A 16,659-nucleotide genomic window follows, 5' to 3' on the forward strand; every position below is an offset into this window, starting at 1 on the left:
TCTGTCCCCGCTCCAACTCTGCTCCTTCAGATCACTGCTCAGACTAGCAGGCCTCCATTGTCTCATGAGGGTCATACACACACGCATACACACACACAAAGCTTAACTACAGGGATGGTATGGGATAGGGAAGTGTGAGGGAAATAGGTCAGTCTGCCTGCACCCCTCCCCTCTTAAACCCCCTTACTGTCCTGGCTGGACAGGAAAGTGGGACAGCCAAGGGGACACACACACACACACACACACACACACACACACACACACACACACACACACACACACACACACACACGCACACACACACACACACACACACACACATGGACACACAATGCTCCAGATGGGAAACATGTGTGTTTGACAAAATGGAACCTGTTGGGGTTCAAAGGCCACGGCTGCGATGTGTTATGTCATCAACTCAACCTTCAGACCAGTATGTGATTGTGCTACTGATCAGAGTCTGCCCATAATGAGTCTCCAGTGCAAAAGCACAGGTAATACGTGAAAATAAAGTAGACAATTTTATATTTTAATTGAAAGGAAACGGGGCAGTCGAGTCACTTGTGTATTCTTAGTTTGTATTCAGGTGGTGGAAAATCAGAGAGGAGAGCTACAGGAAGGAACTGTGGTGGGATTCAGCCTCGGGTCAGTGGTGGCACAAATGTTGCTTTGAAGGTGGAGGATTTGAATGCTTTCCTACCTCTCATAGAATTCAAGGCATCAACAAAATAAAATCTGTAATACATTTTGAAACTAATATGGAGATGAGCTCCATCTGCAGCACTCAGACATTTGTGGCATTGCTGGAAAATAGATTTTATTTTTCTTCTGTGTTGCAGCCATGCGACTAGCCAATCAAAGCCCACTCCGAGACAAAAGATTGTTTCAAAGATTCAATTGAAAGAGTTCAGTGATGGCTGAATGCTTTGACTTGCTGTTTGCGGTGGATTTCAACAGACAATGTCCCTCTTTATCAATAAAAGATAACATCCTAGGCAGAGTTGTTGCTATAGTAGATGCAGTTAAGAGGATCTGATCAAAGTAAAGATTAGTACAGATCAGCTGTGTGAATATGATTGTTTGTTAATCACTGTTGTGTGACCAAATGGCAAAGAAATCCACAATGTTTCCCCGCCCCTCCGCCTCCGATTTATCGGAAGGAGAAAGTAAATAAAATGGTGGCATGAACCTTTACACGCTGGATTTAACTAACTGCAAATCAACTGCAACTCCTCCCGCTGTGTTTCTTGAGCCAACCTTAGGAGGTTGTGATAGGCAAGACAGGCAATCAGCCACTCACTTGCATGCAGAGAGCTTTCAGTCACAAAATCAATTTCAATTTTCACATCTTCATTAGACCTATCCAGACTGTCCTTTGTCGGCCAAGTCGGAGCAGAGCGAGGTAGAAAGAGAGTTTGAGTTGGTTAACTGAGGAGCAGAAGATCAGCGTCAGTAATGTTTTACTTTGAGCTCTTTTTATTACCACATGTATCTTCCTTATATGGATATTCACGGCATGTGTCCGTGCGCATGTATGCTTATGTTTTGTGCATCCATGTGACAGTGTAATCACAATATTCAGATTATGATCCGTTTGTGCAGACTGCTCTGATTGGCTGTACGGATGATAAGGTCATTGTATTGATTAGCGGGTCAAGGTTGAAAACAACCACACTGCGAGTGTTTGCTGTGCTCGTGTGCGCGCCGCCGTCGTAGGGAAACGAACGTCGAGTTCAGTGAGCAGCTCATCATGTTCAGCATCTGATCCTCACACTCACTGCTCATCAACTGACCTATATACCCCTAATTACACACAGCAGCCTCATGACAGTATACGCAGAAACACCCCATACAGAGAAACCATAAATCTACACACTGAGGACCGGCACATCCGAACTAGATCAACTATATTTATGTCAGTAATCAAGGGAAGTCATATTGTCACTGTGAACCAAATGTGACCAAAAAATAGAGTGTGGAAAAATAAAAATGATTTTGCGAGTGTTAATAGCAAAAGCCAAAACTGTTGTTAACACTTAAATCAGTTTTATGATGATACAAAGTTTGTTGTAAGTAGCGCCCGACTGATAATTCAACTGATCGAGATTGGCTCATCACAGATATTGGCATGTATGGCCGACATGAAAACTTTTTTTTTAAAGAACATATTCCAGAAAAAGATGCTTTCTCTTTGTGTTTTTACAGTTCTTTATAATTAGATTCCCAGTGATTTTTACTACTTTAGTGCACTGATGTCACTCTCGACAATAAAATGTAAACTATCTCGCTGTGTCAAAATAATTTGATGTCAACATTTGAGGTATCATTGCAAAAAGTATGTTTATTTATAATGTACACATTATAAATTCATATATATATATATATATATATATTTACATAATATCGGCCCATGTATCGATATCAGATTTTTTTTGTACTCCCTAATATCAACATGTACGCCAACAGTCTAATATCAGTCCAGCTCGAGTTGTAAGCATGTTTTGGTGTTGCCACTTTCTACCAGGTGGGTGACTAAAGTAAAAAAAAATAATGCAGAGTGCATTCAAACACTACAACACGGCACGTGAAAACTGAAACTGCACTTAAAGAATACACTAAAATGTCTGAAAATGACAAACTACTGTGACCTCGGTGCCTGTATATGTGTGACACAGTGTCTGTGTGTTTTGCATACATATGATATAAAACGCCATCTGCCAGGACCTGAGGCCATTCTTGCCCTACTACCCTCCTTGCCTCTCTTCCTGTGGTTTATTTTTCTTTTCTAGCTCCCGTCCCTCTCCCCTACAGTTATTGTAAAGCAGCAAATAATCGCGCATACACCTCAAACAAAAACAAAAAAAAATCACTTAATAAAATGCACATAATGTATTTACAGAACCAGAAAACAGACATAAAGATTTAACTCAAGATTTGTGTGTTGCACACACATTCACACACACATTCACACACACACACACACACACACACACACACACACACACACACACACACACACACACACACACACACACACACACACACACACAAATGAGGTTAATGAAGATGAATGTGGGGGCACAGTCCTATTGACATCCTGTGTCTCTAATTGTGGCCCTGTTCTTCAAGGACATGGTGGCAAGACAAGCAGGGAGTGGACAGAAATAGATCTGATGAGGAGAAATTGTGGAACAGTCACGCGACTTGGAAATAGAGTCTGTCTTTCGTTTTCTTTAGTGTCAAGCACAATTAAAAGCAGGACTTGACATTAGCCAGAGAAAATTGAATGTGATGAGATACGTGCAGAATGGAAAGAAGAAGAAGAAGAAGAAGAAGAAGAAGAAGAAGAAGAAGAAGAAGAAGAAGAAGAAGAAGAAGAAGAAGAAGGAGGAGGAGGAGGAGGAGGAGTGGAACCAGATCAGTGATCCAGAACAGTGAGTAGACAGAAGACACAAGTTAAGAGTTCAGTCAAACATAGAGCACAGCGGTGCATCAACCGGCCTCGCACACAAACAAGAGACACACACACACACACACGCATAAAAGATAAAGATACCTAAATCCAACACCATCAAATTAATCAAACAAATTCATTCCTACCTGGGACAATTGAAACGGTGTCTCTCTCCCACGACACAACGCTGACATACTCCTGCACGGCGGCGGGGATGAGGCACTTGAACACCGCTACGTTGCCCCGCATTGAGCGCTGATCCGCCACGCGCACAGTGTAGGGCTCCCTGAAAACTGCACAGACACACAAACAGTATTGTACAAAGGTTAGTTTAAATACTATTTGATGGGCTTTTCCATCAAGAATCAACACATTAGCAGTATCTTTTTTATTACAAAAGATGTGATATTGATTATTTACACAAAATATCCCATACGTACTCCATCCAGAAGATGTGTTGACAGTGTATGGACATCATTAGTACAACAAGATAGTGGTATTAGCCCTTATCCGAGACAAAAACAATAATCAACCGCATTTACATCATCAAAAACAACACATTAACACTCCAGAGCAAAACAGCCTTTTATCAATTACAACAGCACTCCACGTTTATTCATTGGAAATTACTAGACTACTTTTATGTATTGTTTGAACTCTAATCCTGCCTGTGCTTTCACCATAAATGCCACAAGCCGCCATTAAGCGGGATAATCATGGAAATTATTTTTCTAGCTGTGGCGTGACATCATCATGCAACACTGATTCATTGTTTTTTCCCAGAACTTTATAAGGATACGACAGAGTGAGCTGCGCACATGAAGGGTTATTGGTGCTTCGGTTTATGGAGGTTCATGCAATATTTTACACTCTGTTGAATGAGCTGGGGCTCATTAGCAAAATCACATGAAAGCTGGGACGTATCTGAAGGTTGCTAAGAAACTGGTTCGGAATCCCTCCCTGGTAACAGACACGATGACAGCATGCATACATTCCTGCTGCAAGTAGGAAACACATGCAAGTGCTTGCAAATTTACATCTTGTTTAAATAGATGAATAGGGTAAACCAGATCTGTGGCGTTCTTTTGAAATTATATAATCAACCACCTCTGATGTGAATTTGCTATGGCCTTGTAGTTAGCACAAGACCCAAAACGTCCACATCCTGTCTGAGTGGAACTTGCACACCAGAGCTGCCAGGGCTTGACAGAGGCCGCTGGCTGCAGGATGTTTGGTTCATGCTAATCCCTCCGCTCCTGAGGCCGGGCTTTTGGGTCATGTGGGAATGAAGGCAGCAGCCGGCTGGCATGCAGCTCAGGGTCCTGGCTCAAATCCTCAACTTGGCACAAGTATTAGTATTAGAATGAATATGAGTATTAGTTCAGGTCGGTGTTGGGAGGCAGAATATGAAAACAGATGTTGATGGCAGGAGCGAAGGGGGAGGGACCGACTGGCCTGAATGAATGATGGGAAAGAGGGAGGGAGGGACAATAGATGCAGTGTATCTATAATCCAGCTGTAGTTTGATCCAGCTGTGGTTTGGCACGTCTGTTCATTGGGTAAATTTCACTTTCTTCTTCACGTATCTCTTCTCAAGGAGCCCAAAACCCCAGACGTACTGTTTTACTTGAGATGAGGTCTCGCTTATTAAAGCAGCCTCACATGGTCTAATCAATGGAAAGCACCAATTAGGTCTGTTAATGAGAGATAATTAAAGAAGTGTGCTGTGGCTATATTTAGCCTGGCACAAGAGGACAGTTTGAAGAACGAGGGGAGCTGGGAGGAGAAGGAGGACAGAAAAGAGAATATGATGGCAACAGAGGCAACTTCTGGTCAAAATTTCCAAAAATAGACCACCTATAATATCTGTTAGTCTTTATTGATTGATCCTTTATTCTAATTGGACTACAAATAATAAAAAAAAAAATAAAACAGTGTATATTGTCCCAAATGGAGGCCTGACATATTTCTTTGTACACTTTAATGTATAATTTAGTTTATACAATAAAATTCTAGCGCCCAGATGGTGAATTGCTTTTCACACCTTGCAAACCTTTAAAAGGCATTGCTTGAGAAAACTTCAAGTGGATGTCAAGTTCCTGGTGGCTTATGTTGTACTGACCTTTTTTTAAAGTGAAGGACTGCCAGCGAAGACGAGCCAGGAAGAGGATATAACCTAATGTCACGATTTTCCTCCTTATCTGATCTGGTTATATCCTCTAAACAAATCACAGCAGAGTTGCTACGTAACTGTAAATACTGTAAGGTCTGTGTTCTGGATGTCATCCTACCAGATGAAGCTGAAGGGATCATGTCGGTGTAAAGCGCAGTGTTTCCATCACCAGCTCTGGCAAATAGGTGTGAGCAAAGGCCGAGGCCTGATGTAGTATGTGATGCAGATGTTCTCTCTGTAGACTGTGTTCTAGGTCAATCTGTGTTCAGGTCGAGACGGTCTATTTTAGGACAGGTGATTCTGTGTGTGGGTTGGGCTTTTTGCAGCTGCCAATCACATCTGCTCCACTTTATGCTTTCACAACTGTCTCTTTTTCTTGTTTTTGGTCCATTTCTCACGATGTTGTGTCTCACTTTGACCTTTTGCTCCAAAACACCCCCCATTTTTTCAGTCTTTCTTTGCTCCAGGGCTCATACCCTCCCTTACTGTCCGCCCCGACTCACCAGCTTTGATGCGGATGTTGGGGCTGCGGATCTTCCCGGCCTGGTTTTCAGCAGTGCAGAAGTAGTCGTTGTCGTGGATGTAGCTGTTGTAGGCGGAGGGCGAGAATGGGTACAGTTGTAGGGTGCCATTGGCGTGCACATGGCGGATGTGGGGCACGTCGTAGATGTCGTCGCCGGTGGCCAGGTACCAGCGTAGTATGGCACTGGGGGTGCCCCCTGCTGGACAAGGCAGGGACACCCCCACCGAGCTGGAGTAGGTTACCCTCTGCAGGGAGGCATTCACAAAGTACAGCCTGGTAGAGCCCACATCCTCACTGTGTACTGCAGGAGCAAACAGACAACACATCATCACTTAACAAGGCCAGAGTGGAATTGAAAGCAACGAGCACCTGTTATATGTTCTGTGTACACACACACAGCAGTATGACTGGATTTCACCACCATCGATTTAAAGCCATAGGCATCAAAGTGATAGACAAAAGTTGGTCAGAGTGGGAATGTCCTTCAAATGTGTTGTGAAATAATCATAAAAAATGTATGTCAAATGTCCAGCTGCAAACATCAGTCATGTGATGCAGAAAGCCAGGGATTTGGGCTAAAGCCTGTGATGGTTTAGGTGGATCGGAGGGGGGAGGAGCCTGTTACCTCCGTACAGTGTGCACACATACACAAACAAAGACAAACAGAGAGCGAGCGGGAGAGACCGAAAGGAGAGAGAGAGAGAGAGAGAGGGAGGGAACATGCAGATAGGTTATGTGATTGGAATTTCTATGCCAGACGCAGAGATTTAAATCTATTTAATCTCCTTACATATTTAACACACAGACACACACATGCAGGCACACTCTCACAAACATACACACACACACACAGGAATGTTATTCATTGGCACTCAGATTAAACACATACACCTCCAGTAGAGAAAGGAGAGTGAGAGAAGGAAAGAGGGGGGGGGGGGGGTTTCTTAAATTTGTGGTCAAGAGAAATTAGTGGGAGGGGGACACTGCTGATGGACAGATGTGGATGTTAACCACTGCTGATTCTGAATTATGTCACCTTATACAAACCGTCCACGACATGTTCACCCTCTCGCAGCTGAATGTAGCACAGAAAGTCTTTAAAACATCACTGGAGATACTAAAAGGACCTGATGGAGGATTTTGAGCCAAATAGGATCAAATTAGCACTCAATGTGTTGTTCAATCCACATCTCCACATCTCCATACCTCCATATCACTCCACCTTTAAATGTTGCTTCCTTTATTTAATGAATGTCAACATTCATTAAATAAAACTGATCAAAATAAATTATTTTTTAGGAGTGCAATCTGCAAGTTTGAATTTATTAACATCACATTTGATTACATGAAATACATATATATTTATTTGAGTGTTATCACTGACTTTTGATGATTGTCTTAAAACAGAGCTGCAGGTGTTTTGAGAGTCCCATCATGTTTTTAGAGATACTCTTTGTGCTTTTTTAAGGCTTACTAATTTCATATCTTTTATATGTTAAGCACACTTGTTCACTGCATATCAACATACCCCAGTCCCGTGTTTCCAGTTAATCATTTCATAGACTATTTGTGGTGCAGTTACATAACAGCTGTGATGATTTATTCTGTCCAGGAAACATTTGTAAAACTCTTCATGGAAAATTATATGAAAAAACTGAAATGTTGAAGATTGAGCTCTCGAACTGATTAGTAAACAAGTACTTTAAAAAAAATAATAATTTAGCTCCAAAATGAATGATGAATCAATGAAACTAAAACAAAAATAGATAACATAAAAAGTTATTGATGATATAAACTTTAACTAACAGTTGTTTTGCATCTTTATTTACTAATTGATTAATCATTTTGCTCTATGAAATGTCTCGAACTAGTCATTACAGTTTCCATTGATTTACTACCCGATTAATTGTTTCATCTTTAAGGACACAAAAGACAACAACACACACATCAAATCAATTTTGAGTCCTCTGTGGTTCAGATCATCTGTTGTCAGACAGACTTTTCTGAGTGTGTTCTTCAGTTAAAACACACTGTACTGTATCTTGCAAATAGTAGAGAGGTAAAATAATATAGCAGAAAGGACAACAAGCAGCACTTATTATCATAATCCCAGCAAATTGTTCTTATCTACAGTATCTGGAGATATAAGTTTTAATACTAAGATGGATATTTACATTGTTTGTTATTGTTAACTTGTGCTGTAAGTAAATAACAGTCTTAATTTAGAATAATCCCACGTGACGAAAACATCCCTGTTTTTCACATGACGTGATTTTTACAGCTGCTCACGGCAGAAAAACCCAAAATAGTTCTGAAAATAAAAATGCAAGTGAACAGGGAGCATTAAAGTTTTTGATATAGTTGCAGAGGATCAGAAAATTCATCAGATATGAATGTAGAAAACAAAAAGATCATCTAGAGCACTAAAACCAAACACAAGAAATCGGGAGTGAAAACAAATATTGTATGTGATCGATGATGCGTCTCTTCAGTCGGCCCATCCGAACACTTTGTTTAGAGCAAAGAGTTGTAAATGAACCATGGCTCCGAGCTATGGGTGATGCTGACAGACAGACATTAACAAGTAAAGCCTGGCAGAATAAATCATCACCATCAACAGTATCATTGTGCCGGCACTAAGCTCAGTGCAGCAGATCGAAGCAAGACGCAGCTATCTTATCCGTCCAGGGTGGTGAGTCAATAATTCTGGCTTCCTTTTTAAAGAAGTGTCCCTGGTCTGGAGATTGATAAAGCTGGGCAGCATGTTACAGATGGTATGTGAAAATGTGTCTGGCAGTCCGGTGGTGGGCTGCAAAAACCAGGTCAGACTCCCTCCCTTCTGCAGATTACTGATAATGGCCCCTGAGCATAAAGCCCATATTAAAGATTGCAATATCTATAATCTCCCAATGGGGGGACAGCACTAAAGTAGAGGAGTGAGGGGGTCACCCTGAAAGCTCGGGGGGGCTGGGCTGCAGGAGAACCTCTCTTACAGTAGATTATATGGCCTGGGGGCCTGGTCACTGGGGGGGCCGGGAAGCACTGGGACTGATGGAGCGGGAAGTGGAATAGAAAAGGGATCAGAGCAAAGTCCCACCACTCAGAGCCTGTCAAAACCAGGCGACCCACACACACACACACACACACACACACACACACACACACACACACACACACACACACACACACACACGTGCGTACACTTAAATACATTAACATACACAATCCAAATGCAGCTCTCAGTGCTCCGTCATGTTGGGAGGAGACAATGTGGGTTGCCATGGTGGTGCTGGCACTTGAAAGCTGTGACTGAATAATCAAAAAAAAAAACAATGCAACAATTTAACCTAACAACAGTGACCCACTGAGCAATCTAAATTTAGAAACCCCAAATTCTGTCGGACTGTCTTAAATACCAGCAGGTTGCAAATGCTGAAATGAGCAAATATGTTAAAATGGAATAGATGCTGAAAGTGTCCTCAAAGTAAACACAAGCAAAGTATGCACCACAGTTTAGTAAGAATTCTGAGTCAACGTCTGACGCACCAAACACTGCAATCATTATCATTTCACACCGGGTGCACTCCAAAGCCCAACTGGCAGAGCACTGGTTTGTGCCGGACTGTCAAGAGTTTCCACTCGATTTAAAACCAATAGATAAAATATGACTGTTCACCTGTGCCAACTGGTATCAATGGTTTATGTGGCAAGAAAACAAAAAGCCAACAATGTACCAGCAACATTGCTCATAACAAAGACTGCATGGTAAACGTGCCTGCGTTATTCTCAAGGCTTGTAAAGGCCATGTGGAATATCTTTGCCAAAGATGATAACCAAGGTCAGCCAGTAGCACACTGTCCTCACACAACTGTTGAACATGTTTATACTTTTAAATCTATCTGATGTTAGTGTGCCTCAGCTTTAAGCACTGGTTCAATGTCATATTACACACAGCCACAGACAAACTGAGCCATTACGCCATTGTGACCACAAGTGCATCAGAATGAGAAACTATTCCCCAGGTGTCTGTTTCACTTAACAGCTCAGGTTAAATTCAAACAACGGAAGGATCAATTAAAGGTTCATTACAGTGAAGGTTGGGTGTTGGGCCACCACTTTATAACCTGCATTGAACGTCTTCTTGACTTCTGATGAAAAGGCCAATATATGTTATTATTACAGTCTTGAGGGAGATTTTTCTCAATGTGCATGTTGTATAGTTAGCTTGAACAACCCAACATGCTGTCAGACTAATTTACAACCAGTGGCCAGAGTGAGTATACATCTGGTAATGGTTAGTATTTTTACACCTGTTTAAATTCAAAACACAACAGCCAGTGTTTGGATAAAATATCACAGGTGGCAATAAATACATTGTTGTCAGCTGATCGTGGTTACTATAAAACAACAAAAATAAGATTTGAATAAACATGATCCTTTACTTGTTATCCATCATGTTTTAGCATCCCTACATTAATCAATGAATGAATTATGATCTGTTATCACAATAGATAAATATGTTTTCAATAAACTCACTATAAATTTTCCCAGAGCCCAAGGTGAAGTGTTTACATGTGATGTTTTGCCAGACTAACGGTCCAAAACTGAAAGATATTCTGCTTACAATAGTAAACACAGACGTTGATTACTGAAACAATGAATCAATGGCCAAAATGGTCAGTGACTATTTTTGCTGATTGACAAACCAATTAATTGGCTAAACATTTCAGCTTTGTTACTCTATATTGGTTCAATATATAGAAAAATAATTAAGAAAAACTGAAATTTGGCTTTAACCGTTTCACTCTACTCTATCGCACACACCTAATGTCCCTGTTCATTTCAATGACAACACTTTCCCCAGTGATGTCTGTGGATCTCGCCCCACAGCAGCATGTGGACAGTCAGTACTCGAACAGCAGTGTTGGCCGAAGCTGTGGAGTCTCCGTATTGTTGCTGCTGCAGTTCACCTGCACCCAGGAGGCTTCATCAACCTCGTTCAGACACAGCACCACAGAGAAAAGCAGCCCTCACCGGAAGGTGTTGGAGCGCTGATGGCACTGCTGGAGCTCAAGCTTAGGCTGTCAGAGACGCAGCCACTATTTTATACATCCTGCCAGAGAGCCACGCATGAATATGTATGTCAGGGAGGCAGAAGTCATAACCTATGCAAGGTTTCATCATGCATAATGCAGCCGATCTACGCCTCTCCAGGATGTGAGTGCTCACAGGAGTGTGTGTACACACACACACACACACACACACACACACACACACACACTTGACGTTCACAACTGTATTTTGGTGAAGAGGTAAACAAACTCCAGACCCCACTTCAATGTTTCACATTCACACATTTCCAGATGTTCCTGTGACCAACCACAGACATATTCCATCCACACTTACCAATCTCTAGTAAAAACAGTTTCTCAGCATTTAGTGATATGAGACGTATGTGGTAAAGGTCAAAAGTAGGATTCAACTTAGGAGAGACATGTAGAGAACATGTACTTCAGCCATGTAATCTATGAAAAACCCTTTCCCTCATCTTTTGGTATTTTGGAAACTAGACTGCAGCTCCCGCATTCACTCTGTGCCATCTCTTCATCACTTATCCATCGGATGTTTTTGGGAAAGAAAGTTGTGAGCTCCGTTTTTGATGAGGGGGCCACGGGGTTTGCAACTGTGTGTGGAAACATGAAGCAGTACAAGAAGCAATGGGAGGAGGCGCACTGTAACAGGGGGTGTGAATTGAATATCGGTGCGATACAGGAGGGGGGGGATAAAGATAGGTGTAAGATTATGGATAATCCTCAGGGGTCTGGCATAAGTAGGTGGTTGGTGGGTGGAGAAGTAGGGGGGGAAGGTTGTTGAGGTTACATCTAATCAACGGAGGGGTATCGCTGTTCCCCACCCACTGTCTTTCTGTACACCCTGTCCCCAACAATCTGCTCCGCACCCCACCCACCCACCACCACCACCACCAACCCCCCCTGGACTGTGCTGTGTCAGTAAAAAAAAAAAAAAAAAGTGTGCTACTTCAGCAGTCCCCTGGGACCTGCTCCCCCTCACATCAAAGCAGCCAGTTTCTCTCTTAATGTGAATATCAAATCTGTGGATCACAAGTCCCAGCACAGTCTGCATAAACTGCCCCTCCCCCAACCTTTAATTCTGCCTAGTGATGAGGGAGAGAGAGGGAGGGGAGTTACTGCGAGAGGAAGCGATGGAGGGAGGGAGAGATGGAGATAGAGAGAGAGGGAGATCCAACAAAAACAACTACTTGCTTCAGAGATTTGACATTTGCTGAACACTCCCTCCTTCTGAAAATGTGCAGCTCCAGCATCCAATGAAATTTGGAGGAGGTCTGGCTCAATTTAGCATCAGTGTGGTGTTACAGAGTTCTTGCTGGAAAAAAAAAAAATCTTACTGTTGATGCTGTTCATTTGCATCTTGTTTCCCCCTGTTTTTTTTTTATTGATTGCTTCTTACTCATAATCTCATTTGGGTTTATAATATATTTAAGGGGCGAATGGGAGCGCAGGGATGCCAGTGACAGAGCAGTGACGTCCTGTTGGTGAGATGGGAAGTGCAATGAGCCCCTTTTTGCTGCTGACAAGTCTTAACACCAGCACACTTTACTCGTCTATTGACTGCAGATACTTTTTCTTTGTTAAATTGTGAAGGATAACTGATATTCATGTTGTTAGATTTAATTGAACAGCTGCATTTTAGAGTTAAAAGTGTCAGGATCTATCTGAACAATCATTAGATCAATATATTTTTGATTAAAAAAAAGGCCTTTCATAATACATTTTTGTATATTTAAAAAAAAAAAATTGGAAAACAGTTCTTTCATTTTTAATTAAAAGACTGAGAATCAAGCCATCCGAGCCCCTAGAAAGAACAAATTACAGCCAAAATCACACTGAGAGCTCGTTATTTCTTCTTTAGCCCCTTTTGAAGCTGGGTGTTTGTGCGTTCTTAAATGTAAAATTAAATAATGCCAGGTTTGAGCTGGTAAAAAATGGAGGCCTGTGCCCTGCCTGAGTAATGATTGGCACCCCTGTGGACCACACAGCTCTGTCACTGAGTGGTGCATACAGCTCAGATTGCAGCTTTAATTGTGCAGCCTTGCAAAGGAAGCACAGGGAATTAGACTGGGGAGGAAGAGGCGATATTTTTGCATATTTCTTTTCGTAGGGGGGTGAGCAGTGGAGAGAGCAGGGACAGGAATCACCTTGCTTTACACACCTCTAATTAAAATTATAGCCTATCATTTAATTCTATACAAATAATTTAAAAATTTTGTTTAATTATTTAGATTTTCTATTTAAAGTGCAAAATAGGCCAAGAGCAGGCCTGTAAATATTCAACTTAATTTCATTCACTGCTAATTAACCACAATTACTGTAAGTATAGGTATAGCCTGTGAATTTAATTTAAAACGATTAAAACAAAACATTGATTTTTGTTTTGAAATCATCAGGTACAAACCCCAATAAAATCCCACTTTAATTGGCTACAAATTGATATTAAAAATATGCATTACGATCTAATCTGTTCACATTTTCTGCTAACCTTTTACTGCCTCCTAAACTCGAGTTTCTGACGTGATTTAGCATCATTTTTAAACAATATTCTTGTCAAAATCTGAAGGCTGTGTTTTTTTGAGTAAAGAATGTATTTTTTTTTTTTTTTTTTTTTTTTTTTTTTTTAAATTTTAAATAAGTGAACTCTCAGATTATGTCGAGCAGAAATAATATTCAAAACATTTAACAACAGAACCAAGAGGGGCGTCCCCGCCACTTGTCCTCCTCTATGCGCCCGCCTCCACAAACGGAGAGACAGGAGCACCGCGCGCACGCGCTGGCACCCGCGCGACCACGTCCGCGGGGTCCAGGTGCGCTATTAGTGAGGAACATGACCGGGCAAGTCTCTAATCTGCACCCACGCCCCCGGAGTTTCTCATTTGGTGAAATAAATTTGCGCATATTAATATGATTGCACAGAACCCGGCAATTGTCTGAAATCACGTTTCTCAAGTGGAATAAGTGCTATAAATCAACAGCAAACAAATGCAGTGAATTTAAGAAGCCTGAACACAAACGCAGGCAATACATATTTGACTAATTACTAACTGATATTTACCGATATATATATATATTTTTTTTTTAAAACAAATAATCCAATCTAAGCAAACGCCAGAACTTCAAATGATAAATGGCCTATTTTGGATCGTTTGCACTGAAAACGGCCATATCCCTGCTTCCAGGCAATTCACCACATCCCTGACTTTTTGATGAATAAATGTGCATTTTAACTAGGCCTGTGCTAATAAGGACAAAACAATGTGTAAACACGTCTTCAAACAGGCAGGCTAAAGGCCTGGGAAATACTCTAATGTCGAGATAGTGTTGAATTTCTCATATTTTCGACGCAGATTTGTTCAGGATTATTATAATGCACTGTAATAGCAGAAGATCAACTTTGCAATAGGGTCAGGGATTTACTGTGTACTGGACAAGAAAGAAAAATGAATCCTTTTAAACAAATGGCATTTTACATTTCCAGACAACATGAACCAAAAGGAAAAATCCAAAAGAGCAAATGAATTAAGTAAGGAGGACAAATCTGAATACACTAATTATGGCCTTTATGTGGGTGTAGACCTATTAAACTAATAAGGCCGTTGTTGGAGAGAGAGGGCCTTTTATTTGTCATTCAATTTAAAAAAGGCAATAATGTGTCACCACAGAAAAAAAAGAAGAGGAACTAAAAACCCTTAAAGTCTCATCCTAAAAATGGGAGCATCTCTGTGGAAGCGAGCGCTTGTGCCAAATTCAGTCCATCAAAACAGCTGCAATTAGCAGAGGCTACACAATGAAAGCATCAAGATCCCCCAAAATGACAAGCATCTACATCAAAAACTTTACAGAGAGTGCAGTATTTTGAGAGAATTTCCTCCAAAATTGCCAATCAATTTCTATAATTGCAGGCCGATACATGTTTTCATTTCTGTCTCACCCTCCCTCTATTTGCACCTCATTCTCCCTATTCAGCCATTTTACATATTCATAACAGGAGTTGGTAATGCGAAAACAATCCGTGCTATCAGCACCATCTGAGGCATCAAGGTCCCCTGCATAAAACCACCAAACACCCAGGTAAATAAAAATACTTCACACCTTTACTTTCACAATATTTCTACTTGTTCAGCCGCCGCAGTTTTGTACATTTTGATTGAAAGAATCATTTTCAGCCAAATTCTCCATTGCACTATAGTCGATGAAACACCAAAGCACATGCATCACTCAAAGCTCCAAATTGATGATAGTTTCCATTGTTACTTTTCATTCCAACTTAAAAACAGTAGGGCTCCAGCACTCAGTGTGCAGGGTGTGAAATATTCCAGGCATTTCTTTTTCCTCTTACCTTCTTGGAGAGAGTACAGCAGGAGTAAAGTTACAAGCCACATGCCATAAATAGCAGGTATATTTTTCAGGAATATTTGGCAATCCTGGCAAGTGTGAGGCGCGTTTTTTTGGCCAGGCGGGTCTCCGTGCTGGACTGGCGACTGTGCTCCCCGGAGGTCTCTCCAGCCCTGCTGCCCCGCTAAGCATGGAGGGGAAATGAGAGGCGCCTCAGCCCCGCCCATGTCCCCTCCTCTCCTCCCAAGACTACCGTGCATACAAATCCATCCTCCCTACACTTATATCAAACACCGCGGCGGATCGACACATCACCGCAAAGCCGAGGCTTGATTTGACCTGGACATTTTGCATTTGCTGTCCAGTTGTGTCCAAAATGTGCCGTGGTTGTGTGTGCGCTGGAACTCCGCAGACAGATCTGCTGGCACCTTGGAGAGCGCACCCACCTGTGCGCCCCGCGTTTCTTTGCGCAATATGGATCTACAGAAGCTGCTCGGACTGGCGCAGTAAAATGTGTTAATATCTTTTCCTCTGAGTTTGGGCTTTAATCACAAGGCTGTGAAGACAGAACAGAGTAGCCCACAACTGTTTTTCTTTGTCTTTCGGAGCCATGGAACGTGCTTAGACGTTTGCGCACAGAAATGCACTGCAGATAGAGAGGAGGGGAATAGTGGGGTGTGGGGCATGACACTTCCAAACAGCAGGTAAAAACCCAGCAGGTAAATTAAACCAATATTGAAAAGATTAAGAGAAGCCTGGAAGGACAGTGGTCAACTTTCTAGCTTCCCCTTTCGCCCTGATCTCTGTCGCGCCTGCTGTGAAAAGCTCCACTGCATGAACACAAACGAATGGAGGAAGGCAAGTTGCAGGACACTCCCAGTTCATAGAATATTTAAAGTCACTGTGGAGGCTAGTGGTGAATCTGAAAAGTGATCCTATGCTGCAAAAGCCGCTTCAGATCCAGTTGCACTGCAGAAACCTCTGAAAGACCAGTCAAAACAAAAAAAATAGTTAAATACTGAAATCAAGAAAAACAAGTTAATTCACTGCCAAAAGGTGTCTGACTATTAAATTCACTTCA

At 41.7% G+C, this 16,659-nt stretch overlaps 1 protein-coding gene across 3 annotated transcripts in view; it reads right to left on the bottom strand.

Annotated features, from left to right (window-relative positions):
• The window catches only part of LOC138196561 (cell adhesion molecule DSCAML1-like), a 53,125-nt gene extending 37,320 nt beyond the window's left edge, over window positions 1-15,805 (bottom strand). The window contains exons 1-3 of one of the 3 annotated variants that reach the window (XM_069146719.1): window positions 15,583-15,805; window positions 6,131-6,451; window positions 3,601-3,747 (exon numbers count right to left, since the gene is read on the bottom strand). In XM_069146719.1, the coding sequence (XP_069002820.1) occupies window positions 3,601-3,747; window positions 6,131-6,451; window positions 15,583-15,805 (691 nt within the window). The remainder of the gene's footprint in view (window positions 1-3,600; window positions 3,748-6,130; window positions 6,452-15,582) is intronic. The other 2 variants (XM_069146720.1, XM_069146721.1) reach the window with 2 other exon arrangements.
• Between the last annotated feature and the right edge of the window lie 854 nt (window positions 15,806-16,659).

Source organism: Embiotoca jacksoni, unplaced genomic scaffold (genome assembly GCF_022577435.1).
Source record: "Embiotoca jacksoni isolate LCO1_2020_lvr unplaced genomic scaffold, fEmbJac1.0.p SCAF_13, whole genome shotgun sequence".
Classification (NCBI taxonomy): Eukaryota; Metazoa; Chordata; class Actinopteri; family Embiotocidae; genus Embiotoca; species Embiotoca jacksoni.